General features: G+C 39.3%; 2 protein-coding genes across 5 annotated transcripts; one reads left to right on the plus strand and one right to left on the minus strand.

Annotated features, from left to right (window-relative positions):
- The first annotated feature begins 1,110 nt into the window (after window positions 1–1,110).
- On the plus strand, window positions 1,111–6,956 carry LOC110954445 (kelch domain-containing protein 1). Of its 2 annotated transcripts, none has more exons than XM_022198979.2 (14): window positions 1,111–1,252; window positions 1,598–1,714; window positions 2,769–2,839; window positions 3,080–3,197; window positions 3,899–4,011; window positions 4,395–4,482; window positions 4,656–4,739; window positions 4,875–4,955; window positions 5,055–5,113; window positions 5,270–5,379; window positions 5,475–5,547; window positions 5,638–5,722; window positions 6,230–6,282; window positions 6,574–6,956. In XM_022198979.2, the coding sequence occupies exons 2-14, from the start codon at window positions 1,607–1,609 to the stop codon at window positions 6,716–6,718; spliced, it is 1,188 nt and encodes a 395-aa protein (XP_022054671.1). In that variant the 5' UTR covers window positions 1,111–1,252; window positions 1,598–1,606; the 3' UTR covers window positions 6,719–6,956. The 2 variants fall into 2 exon arrangements, with proteins under 2 accessions (XP_022054671.1, XP_022054672.1); XM_022198980.2 differs by having other exon boundaries at window positions 1,119–1,252; window positions 1,601–1,714.
- Window positions 6,957–7,023: 67 nt separating this feature from the next.
- Window positions 7,024–9,576, minus strand: LOC110954446 (uncharacterized). 3 transcript variants are annotated; one of them, XR_007945409.1, is made up of 4 exons: window positions 8,769–9,574; window positions 8,525–8,592; window positions 7,926–8,081; window positions 7,024–7,281 (listed from the first exon to the last, which is right to left on the minus strand). XR_007945409.1 is itself a non-coding variant. In XM_022198982.2 (3 exons), the coding sequence occupies exons 1-3, from the start codon at window positions 9,252–9,254 to the stop codon at window positions 7,979–7,981; spliced, it is 645 nt and encodes a 214-aa protein (XP_022054674.1). In that variant the 5' UTR covers window positions 9,255–9,576; the 3' UTR covers window positions 7,024–7,978. The 3 variants fall into 3 exon arrangements, 2 of the variants coding, with proteins under 2 accessions (XP_022054674.1, XP_022054673.1); XM_022198982.2 differs by having other exon boundaries at window positions 7,024–8,081; window positions 8,525–8,580; window positions 8,769–9,576; XM_022198981.2 differs by having other exon boundaries at window positions 7,024–8,081; window positions 8,769–9,573.
- Window positions 9,577–11,158: the final 1,582 nt, after the last annotated feature.

Below are 11,158 nucleotides of genomic sequence, written 5' to 3' on the forward strand. Positions count from 1 at the left end.
GTGTGTCCCATTGGGACTTTGGGACTTCTGACACATGCTCAGCACAGATGTTCCTGTATACTCCCTCAGCCTCTCAGTATACACTGTCCCAGCTTGTATCACAAATAAACTACTTTTCTCTGATCTCAAAACAATCCAAATGGCTTAATTTGTGTATTAATAGGGTGGATCTGGCAACTATTGCTGGCATCTGTTCAAGTTAGTGTTATACTATTAAAATTTAATCAGGTAAGTGCAAAGGCGTGGAGTGCATCTGATTAATTCTAACACAAACAATATTAAATTAATTCAGCAAACCTGGCATGAATACAATCAATGCACCTTTTTGTTATTCTCCTTGGAGAAAAGTAACCCTGGTATTCTACAAACTGCTGCATCCCCAAAGGCCAGCTGTAGTCTCCATCTGCATATAAACAATTAGGCAAAATGGCTGGGATGGATTTTAACATGTAAACAACCACAATGGATGACACATCTGCTGTGCTGAAACCTCAGTGTAACTCAACATCAGAGTTAAAAATCACTGTATGAACTGCTTTAGATTTCATAATAATTAAAAATATCCTGACATTTAATTTAGTCTCTACATCCACAGACTTCAAATTCATCTCACTGTAACTGGGAAAAACATTGTTTGTTGCTGCTGATTTTGTATTCATTGTGGTAAAAAATTAATAAACAAATAAATGCTTAAATAAATTGCTTTTAATTGGTTATTCTAACAGAATTATTTCTGCATTTTTATAAAGATTAATCATCTGAAGTTCACTGAATGGAAATTATTCGGGCAAAAACTCACAATTAAAAGCTTCATGAATTAGTGTGTAAGAATTTTTTTTTAAAAGTGTTTTACTACAAATCACATTTGGAGACCCGGGGTATCAAATTAAGCTCATTAAGGAAAAATTATTTGATCCTGTTTTATTTCACAATAACAGACTTTAAAACTCCAGTCTTCATTTATCTGTCAAATCATAATAAAATCACAAAAGCTACAATTAACTTTTTGTTGTTGAGTTTAAATGTGGTGACATAATTAAAAAATAAAGAGTAAACTTTAAAAGTTGTTATATATTTTTCATTTGCGGCATTCTGATTGTATTCTGAAAAACGGCTGTAACCGGAAGTAGTGTTTTATTTTGTAGTGGTGTTTACACAGCTGACGAAAGGTTTGTTCTGTTTTCACGTAAAAGGTTTTGGTTTTCACAACATGGGAAAACATTTCACGACAGCTAGGGGTGTCCTGTAGCCTGTGAGTATGTTTTTAAAATATATTTGCGGAAATGTTTGTTTTAAACGTCTATTCAATGTGAATGCAGATTGTTAACGATCTTATCTGCTTGTAACGTTCAGAAGAACAACGATTTTGTAGAAATATCTAATAATTTACTGCGTTTTTATCTTAAACCGATGACAACAGTGTGAAAGCTGGTGTTATATGTTGCATAGTTTATGCTTCAGTCGTGTTATATGTGTTATTATTATGTTATCTGTGTTATGATGAGATTCTAACCGCAGCTGAGGGTGCTGGTGACATTTTTAGACACATTTTTATAATTTTAGTTTCAAAGCCATGCCTTCTTTTTTCTATTTATAGCAGAGCGTCATGGATCCAGTCTTTGAGAGGCACTGCTCGGAGCTGGTGGCCCGGGAGAGGAGCGGACACACGGCCGTGGTGGAGGGGAACCTGCTGTATGTGTGGGGAGGATACATGGTGAGGAAAAAAAACAAGCATCACTTAAAGCCATGTTTAAGCTTATTTAAAGGCATTTCAGTGTCATACACAGTAAGAAAAATAGGTAAATTCCCTCCAGCACTGTGCTTGAGTTGTGTTGATTCTTATACTTGAGTATTTTTCATTTTATACTATCTTATAATACTTAATTACATGTCAGAGGACAGTATTGCAGCTTTTTCTCTGCTGCATTTGTATACTCTCAGGTTTATGATCAGTTATTAAGGGGAAGACACTCCAACATCATGTGAAGTTGTTAGACCCAATGATCGATCGATAGATAGATAGATAGATTACTTATTCATTTCCTTGGGCAAAGTATCCAGTAGCTCACACATGTTACATACAAGACAGATGTGGAAACAATGTACAAAAGAGCAAGTAATTAGCGAACCAATTGTGTTGGTCGAACAAGCAATATAGTCCCAGAAATGCTGGTATTTACAACAAAGGTACATAAAAATAGTTGGTACTTACAATAATGTGCAAAATTGCTGCTACAAAGAGTATAAGAAAGGTACAAAATACAATAAAATAGAGTATTCTAAAAGCACAAAATACAATAAAATACAGTATTCTGAAAGTACAAAAGAGGTGCAATGTGAAAACAGAACTGATAATACTGAGGGGTCCCAGCTCTTTTCTTGGATGGTAGCGGCTTAATTGCAAATAGCAGTAAAATCATTCTACTGGTCTGAGGAAAGCTTAAAAAAGTGAGGTTTCGTAACGTTTTGATTCACCTCTGTGTTTTTTGTAAGAATATACAAACTTTTTTTTTAAACATTAGTCATTCAGAGGCTTATCCTTTGGTTTTAACCAAAAAACAAAACAAAACAAAAACATATAATAAGCCAAAAGCCTATTTAAATGTAACTGGAAAGAAAACTTTTGGCCCTGAAAGATACATTTACTTTCATTTTTTTGTAATGAACAGTTTTTATTTTGTTTGTTTGTTTTTTAAAAAATCATCATTCTAATAATTTACAATGATAGATTGTATTTACTCTGTATTTTACTCGTGTTTTCTCTTCAGTCCGTTGCTGATGATGAAGTTTTCTTACCCAATGATGAAATCTGGGCCTATGATCTAGAAGGAGGTATATGGTAAGAAGATGACATAAATTCCAAATACGTCAAAACAATGAATAGTAGTGTGTGTTTACTCATGACAGTCACTTTGCCTGCTGGCGATTGTCATCAACTCATATAACATCCCTGCTGTGTTTGGATTGACAAATACTGCCCTGGAGCTGTCTGCTGTCACATCTGTGGTTCCAAAAATATGTTTTGTCGTACGGGAATGTGAGTAGTTTCTCTACATTCTTTCTTCTTACTGTTTTGAAGGAAAGTGTTTCACATGTCAGGGGAAGTCCCGCCCTCCATGTCAGGGACCTGCTCCTGCTCCCTGAATGGACACATGTACATATTTGGAGGTTGTGATGACAATGGACAAACCAATCAGGTAAGATGGAGACTAGGACTTACTTAAGATATGATAAGATATGATAACACAAAAGTACAATGAGGCAAAAAATAAAGTTATAGCAAAAGGCCTCATAAAGACAATATACAAAGCATAATGAATTGTACATATGGATATAGACCAAAATCAATGTTTACTTCGCATAAACTCTTTGTCTTTTGTTCCTGTGAGGCTTTTATTTTATCTCACGTAAGAGTATGGGCACAGTGATACATGTAAAACTGACAAGAATTTGATAATTAGTCTCTTTTCTTAATATTTATTGTTCACATAGCAGCACTGATGGCACAAGGTTAACTCTTCCACCTGCAAATGTTGTCAAATTGGAAATGTTTTGATTAAAGGTGCCCTAAGGAGATTTCCAACAAACATTCAACAGTCATAAAATATTTGCAATTTTTAAAAATGATATTTAAAAATGCTGAACCTTGCTTTGTTTACATGCATATTTGTTAGCTTAGGTCACAAAAACGTTTATCTGCAGTGCTACTAGGGGTTGAAATCTTCACCTGGGTCCTTTAAATCTCTCAGAAGCAGATACATTATCAGCCCCTAAAATATTGATGAGTGTTCCTTATTGGAAAACAGTTAGTAAATATGCACGATTAGACACTCAAAGGTCACTGTTTGAGCTGAACAAAATTTCCTTGAAGAAGTGATCAATGTTTGACTTCCAACAGATGTACTGTGTCGACCTGACAGATGGCAAATATATGTGGAAGAAGATCATACATGAGTTTGGCTCTGCTCCTTCACCTCGAGACAAACTGTCCTGCTGGGTTTATAATGGAAGGTAAGATTTGTGAATTGCAAAGGCTTTTCCATAGATTCTAAATAGCAATCAATATCATTATATTTATATTTTTATATATCATCTATGGGCTGTCTACACACGGAAATCTTCAAGCAGTTTGTTGTGTAAAGACCACACAAGTTTCTAGTGCAACTGTTGCAACTTTCTGTCCTGTACCAGTACCTACCTACCCAAACCATTCACCGTTTATGAGATTACTTCCATATTTCATACTGTGCTGTCACTCTTCCTTAGTAAACTGGAAGCCATAGTCTTCAAATGTTTATATTCTTACTGTTCTTCTTATACCATTTGACGTGGCGACCACTGAACATCAGCTTGCATAACAGCAATTGTGAGCATTTTTGTTTAACTTTCTCCAGGATCATCTACTTTGGAGGATACGGCCACAAACTACTGACCGATGTTGACAGCAGGAACAGAAGCTTCATTGTAGATGAAACGTCATGGGTAGCATGTTTTATAGATTTTATTGATTATGTCTGTCTGAAAAAAATTGGCTTTTCCAGGAGGCATTAAAGACATTTCTAAAAATGGCACGTGGTTGATACTGTATGTTTTGATTTGTATTTATTCAAGGCTTTGTTTAGAAAATTTCTTCTCCCTTGTTTTGTTGTTTTCAGGTGGAAGATGTCTTTTGGGGATGGAACAATGAGGTCCATATATTTGACCCCATTCAATCCAGCTGGAGCGAACCACAAACCCAAGTAATTTATTTAGAGTTTAGTTGCCAATACATGTTTTATATATAGAAATGTTTCTATTGTGACATTTCAAGACAGTGTTATATTGGTAAAAGGTAAAGAAAGCCAATGCTTCACTGTGACTTTTCCTGTTTGCAGGGCCGAGCTCCGGCCCCGAGGGCGGCTCACGCCAGCGCCACACTCGGTCGTCGAGGATACGTTTGTGGAGGAAGAGTCATGGTGAGAGTCCTGGATGGATTTCAGTGCTACTCTTATCTCATTGTGTCATACTGATTAAAGACAGCCATACATTACCTGTTCTTGTGTTTTTAAACGCAGGAAACCAGGACGAGTGACATTCATTGTTTAGACCTTGAATCATGGACGTGGTCAGAAATGTAGGTGCCCATACACAGAATGTGTCATTTCAGCCAGTATGTGGTGTAAAATATGCATGACCAAACCCGCGCTTCAAATAATAAATATTATATAAATAGTTATCAGGTTATTGCCGTGTTTGTTTTTAATAATATAACACTAAATATGCCTTCCAGAGTCCCGGTGTCCACCACTCCAGTGGGCAGGTCATGGCACACGCTCACAGCTGTAACAGACAACGCATTGTTCCTGTTCGGAGGTCTCAGCGTGGACTGCAAACCAATGAGTAAGAAAATGTGTTCACTTATATGTCCTACTTCCTTTTGTCACGTTATGTCTTCAAAGTGTTTCTTTTCAATAGTACATGTTCTCATCAATTAGGTGATGGATGGCTGCTTGACATTGAAACCAAGAAATGGAGAGAAGTGGAGCATCCCTTTAAGAATAAACCAAGGTAGCAGGTTATTAATATTTCACATTTATTACTCTGTACAGGAAAGTGTCATTATCTATACTGAACAATTTCTTTAATCCCCTGTCTAAGGTTGTGGCACACAGCGTGTCCAAGCAAAGACTGTGATGTGATTGTGTTTGGCGGCAGTTGTGACTACATTCTGCTTGTCGACACAGTAAGTCACACAGAAGCCACTGTGGAGGCTGAAAAACAGATGTGACATCATTCTATTTTTTACAAAACCTAGTGCATCATCACATGACAAATAAAATGCTGAAAACAAATTATGAAGTTTTGTAAATGTGTATTGACACAGACACGACTCTGAAACCACGCGGAGAGACAAACGTATGTGGCACGTAAAATTTATATGGGGGTAAACTGAGATAACAGGATCAACCTTGAAATTTATGCATTCAGAATAGCCGTTGATTTTCAACCACCTCTATACATAAAATAGAATGTTTTCATGTTTCCGAACTGTGCTCCAAAACTGTAACTTCTAAGTTATAGCGCCTTTAAATACTTGTGGATAGAGAGGTTCTGTCTGTCTGTAGGCGCTACAGTTGACAGATGAAGCATGTAGAAGAAACTATGTGATGAACATATAGTCCTGTAAATTATTCACGACTGCAAATGGACTCAGAATGGACCTGTACAAACCTTTCACATCTCTTTTCAGGGTCACTGCAATGATGCACTTGTCTTCCAGATGCAGCCATATCCTCTGTTCAGGTAAAAACCCACTGTTTTATATCAATAGCAAGGACATGATTTTATTAAAAAATAACTGCAGAAGGTAAACACAAATAATTTCACATGACAGAAGTGAAATAATGATTAACAGATGGCTGCAGAGTATTTATGCAGAGAAACCGCTCTCATTAATATTAGTTTTACTTCTGCTATGACAAGTACAAATGCTGTTGAAAGGTGTTTTACTTAGTAGGTCATGTTACTTTAGATATGTACTTTTCTCCCAAAATAGAAATGAGAAATGACAGATTGTTTCCACCCTCCTGACAGGATTTGTCAGGATTACATTGCAAAGAACGTGAGGACCTCCGAGATGCTCAGAAATCAGCTTCCTCTCCTTCCTCCCAAACTCCTGAAGTCCGTACAGAGGAGGATATCGTTCTACAGGCCTTCAAAGAAGCAAAATACTACCTAATAAACATGTTACATGTCAACGAGAATGCAATAACCTACAAGATTTTTCAAAAGTACTGTACTGCCCTTAGTGTGAACTTCACACAAGGCAGAGATTTTATTTGTTAAATACACGATGCAAAATATTTTATGGTGTTTTACGTTATTGTTTTACAAATGCGTATTTTATTTTGTACAGTCATGCTGCTGAAACGTTCCCAAACTGTCCCTGTGATGATTAAATGACGCATTGAAACGTTTTTGCCTCGTGTGGATTATTAGCCAACACTTGAGTCAAATGATGCAATGACAAAACACACACATGCATTTTCTTTCAGAATATTTTTTTATTTGCAATACAAAACTTTAAAAAAAGTCACCTACATGATTAAAAACCACCTTTCATCAGATGATGACAGAACATTTTACAGCTGACACGTGCATTGTTCACTGAAGTGTTCAAGTCTGCTCTACTGAGCTTCACCACTAAGTGGCAGCAGGCTTTTATGTTGAAATGGAGCCGAATCGTGTCAGCAGAGGCACAGCTGGGTCCAACTGAAAGTCTCTGAGGTGCCACATTCCTCCCTTAAAAGGATGGAAAAGTGCAGGAACTGTGGTCAGGAAGGAAACCTTAAATAAACATTCCCTGCTCATACCTTTGCAGGGTTGCCACATATGAAAAGCTATAGTGTTCTGAAACTGCTGGTGGAGAACTGTTTATCTTTACATACAGCTTTGCCCAATAGGCCACAGGAATGCGACTGCTGCATAAATTTGCAAAACTGCTGAACTTAATCAGCCAGAAAATGTCTGCGTTCTCTCATTTACCTATTAACAGACAGGTTAAAAGAGTGTAAGTAATAGGTAACCGTGCAGGCTCAGTGGGAGGCCCGGCCGGACTGATGGGATGACAGTGACACCCCGCTGCTGCTGCTGCAGATAACAGACCGAGGAGGCCTCTGTCAGTTAACGGGCTCCGTCCAGCGTGAGCCGAACCTCCTGGCAGCTGTTCAAGCTGGTGCTATAACTCTGCAATTACAGTGCTTCACGTTGTTAAATAAGACTTGGGTAAATGCAAAGGGCCAGGAGTGAAGCTGTTTAAGTTCAAGCCAAACAGTGTTAAATTTATCCACGCTGCATAAATACAGATCACGAATCCTTCCCTGGTCACAGGAAATTTGTCAGAAGCAACCCTGGTTCTCTTTATAAATGCCGTCTACTAACTTTACCCTATGAAGGCCGCTGCAGAGGACAGTACTGCTGGATTATCGTCAGCTGGGGGTCAGCTAAATTCCCTCTCAATGGTGTCCATCAGCTCCTCTTCTGATCCATCGTACAGGATGACTGGCATGGTGAGAGAGGAGCTATGGCAGCTGCCAAAAGTCCTGGGAGACAGGAAGAAACACGTCACCAGGATGCTGATTAAAAACAGAAAATCTATGAGCCACACCATGTTGTAACTTGAAGTTCTCCCCTGCCACATGCATCATCTTTTGAGAAAACCAACTCACAGCAACATCTAACATTCAGCACTGCCAGTGGAGATGCCTGATTGTGAAAAGGCCACTGGCAAAAGATTTATTTTTGTTAGTTTTCTTTCAGGCTGCAGTGGAAATATTGATGTTGTGGTTCTTCACGCTCACTTTAAACAAAGCAGCAACAACAGACACTTGTTTGTTTCTGCTCAGCCTCTGACAAATCTGATCTGCACTGAGAATAATGGGGTTGGTATTTCGATCCCTTTAAGGTGAATTTGAGCTGGCAGTGGTCTTTTTTCTTTACTCCACCGAGCTCGGAAATCAATTATTTATTTGAGTTGTCTACTTACAATTGTTTTTCTGATGTGGAAACAGCTTCCAACAAAGGCCCTCTTGTCAGGAAGCCCTGTGAAGAGGACTGGCATTAAGGAGAGAGGAAAGAATGGATATTATATGTTTTCTGCTCAACCCTGAACAACAATTCAGACTAATTGTTATTCAAAAATCATCCTGCTGGTCATCATTTATAATAAACTGCTTTGCATAATTAAAAAAACAATCTGTTCAATGATATAGAAATATAATGGTCCTTACCTTTTGCTGAGTGGGGCACCCAGATGTGTGCTTTTTAACATGTGTGAAGGCAGAGTTGCTCCTCTTGTTTACATCTCTTGACGCACAGTGAGAGACACGTGGCTCCTCGGCTCTTCCTGACAACTCTTCCTCTGCGTCCTCCCGGCTAAAATGGCACAGTCCGTACGTTTTGGATCGGATGAAAGTCTTCTTCGCGGGAGTTTTCTTCCCAGAATCCCTCTCTCGCTCCTCGTAATCAGCCAGAACCGTGTCCAGTTCTCCGTCAATATCATCCTCCTCTCCAGAAAAGTTCGAGTCGTGCCCCTCGCTGTGGCAGTCCGGTTGCGCACGGTTACGTGCGCTGCGTAAAATGGTATGGATTTTGAGCGGCTTGAAAGGGTGACTGTCCTGTTTGGATGAAGTGACACCGGAGCCCGTTTTGGTCACCTTCACCTCGCTGACACACGCAGGTGCGACTCTCTTTCCTCGACTCGTACCGGTGCCCATGTCCGTGCGTCTGGCTGTTTTGGAAATCTAAAGTCCCATTTCCAAATTCCCCCTCAGGCCCAGCAACAGCTTCCAGAGTTGAATATTAACCAACAAAGGCTTGATCCTTGGCAGTGTTTAAGGTCAGTTTTCAATTAGGTTTACGATTGGAAGACAGTTCTTTGGCTCAACATGAGCTCTCGGGGCTGGTTTTCCTTCAAATGTTTCGCTCCAGGTCCTGCTGAAATCATCACATGTGTCACTGGAACGGAGCTCAGTCAGTCTGTAAACTTTGGAGCAACTCCACATCAGGATGAGAAACAGCGTATCCGTTACATAACACAGTTTGGCTCAGGACCCCAGGGACAAAACTCCGCCTTCTTATAGAGGGGAAAACACACCCTTTATGTTGCTATTATTTCTACTAGACTAAAATAACCTTCACTTTTACTGTAGAAACTCTCCCTTCTGCCTGTGTTTTGTCATTTATTATACAATTTAAGCACACGTTTAAACAAATTACAACTTTTTTTGCCTACAATGAAGCCATTAGCTTGACTGAGAAAGACATTACATAAGACAGTGTGAACAAGCAAAGGCTAACACGAGTAATTAGTTTGATTTATCTGCATCACATCAGCGACATGGCGGCCTTATTGCCCTTCTATGTTCAGCTAATAGATTTTATGGCGGTAAGTGAGGTCAAGAGTGAGTGAGTTCCTGTCAGCCTGATGCTGGAGGCCCCCCCCCCAGTGACTGACTGGGCCACAAGAGAGGGGGCATTCCTTTCCAACAGCTTGAGCTTCCCAGAGCTTCCTCAATAAGCTTTTGTTTGGTCCACTTGCACGTACAAAAGACACAGCGGGAGCACCTCAATGCCAGGGCTGTCCAACAAGAACCCAGAGTCCATCCAAGCAAAAAAAAAAAAAAAAAAAAGTTGTTTGCCATCTTTCATTAAGTGCCTCTTTCTCTTTTCTTGCTCGTGTGTACACATGTGTCTGTGTGCCAGACAGCTGTGCAACCTGTTCTCTCTGGAGGACGACCAAGTCAAAGACACCTGTTGTTTAAGCAACTGAATGTAAAAGTGGGAGAAAAAAATGAGCCCTGCAAGTCCCAGATGTCTCATCGAGAAAATTCCTGCTTTACTGTGGGAGAATTCCTTCTATGTGGCTGAAAAAAACATGCTTAAGACATAAACAGTGAACAATAAATAACTGTAAGATTTCTTTTGCTTAATACCCTAAGTTGCAGCTATTTAGCTACATTTCATGGCCTCCATTTCAGTATGACTCACTCTGCATATAAGTGATGCTATCCAAAGATGTGATTACTTTCATAAAAAAGTTTCCTCAGAGTTTGCTTTATAGGGAAAAGAGCTTCATAAGCAAAACTGCAAAACCAAAACATCCTTCTGACTGTGCAGTAATTGCATAATTGTGTGTTACAGTTTTTGTCTCCCCACAATTCCAAAATGCCATTAAAACCTACTTAAGTTAATGCAGGAGTCTTATTTTTAGATAATAACCAGAAGAACTGGCTTTCTTTCCAACCCTGCTTCTCACGGACTCTTGTTTGTGTTATTTCCAACCCCCATTTGTGTTACTCTCCTGGCCCGAGCTAGTGTATCATTAAAGAAATCAGGCGGCCACATCTGGAGAAAAATTCAACAGCTTCCAGACGAAGGGGAGGATCCGCTGCAAGATGGAGGCCACAGCCCAGCTCACTACATAACTGTGGTTTCTCTGACTTCCTCCAGTTTCAAGAGTATTCCTCCAACATGGACGGAGACTTGAAAGACTGTGAGAAGTCTTCATGAAACTGTAGTTGTGGAGTCTGTACAGCTTTGCATATCAAATCCTTCTCAAACTCTCACTATAGTCTGTCTTTTGTTCCGTTCTAACGGCAGGACGGCCTATGTGAGAAAC

This window comes from Acanthochromis polyacanthus, chromosome 1 (genome assembly GCF_021347895.1).
Source record: "Acanthochromis polyacanthus isolate Apoly-LR-REF ecotype Palm Island chromosome 1, KAUST_Apoly_ChrSc, whole genome shotgun sequence".
In the NCBI taxonomy this organism is placed as follows: domain Eukaryota; kingdom Metazoa; phylum Chordata; class Actinopteri; family Pomacentridae; genus Acanthochromis; species Acanthochromis polyacanthus.

What these genes read in the sequence shown, in the direction of transcription:
- LOC110954445 (XM_022198979.2), top strand. Translation starts at nt 1,607, where the DNA reads ATGGATCCAGTCTTTGAGAGGCACTGCTCGGAGCTGGTGGCCCGGGAG. An exon ending in TTGTAGATGAAACGTCATGG is followed by an intron (nt 4,483 to 4,655) that starts GTAGCATGTTTT and finishes TGTTGTTTTCAG; the next exon opens with GTGGAAGATGTCTTTTGGGG. An exon ending in CCCTTTAAGAATAAACCAAG is followed by an intron (nt 5,548 to 5,637) that starts GTAGCAGGTTAT and finishes CCCCTGTCTAAG; the next exon opens with GTTGTGGCACACAGCGTGTC.
- LOC110954446 (XM_022198981.2), bottom strand. Translation starts at nt 9,254, where the DNA reads ATGGGCACCGGTACGAGTCGAGGAAAGAGAGTCGCACCTGCGTGTGTC. An exon ending in GGTGCCCCACTCAGCAAAAG is followed by an intron (nt 8,593 to 8,768) that starts GTAAGGACCATT and finishes CCTTAATGCCAG; the next exon opens with TCCTCTTCACAGGGCTTCCT. An exon ending in TCCACATCAGAAAAACAATT is followed by an intron (nt 8,082 to 8,524) that starts GTAAGTAGACAA and finishes CCTGTCTCCCAG; the next exon opens with GACTTTTGGCAGCTGCCATA.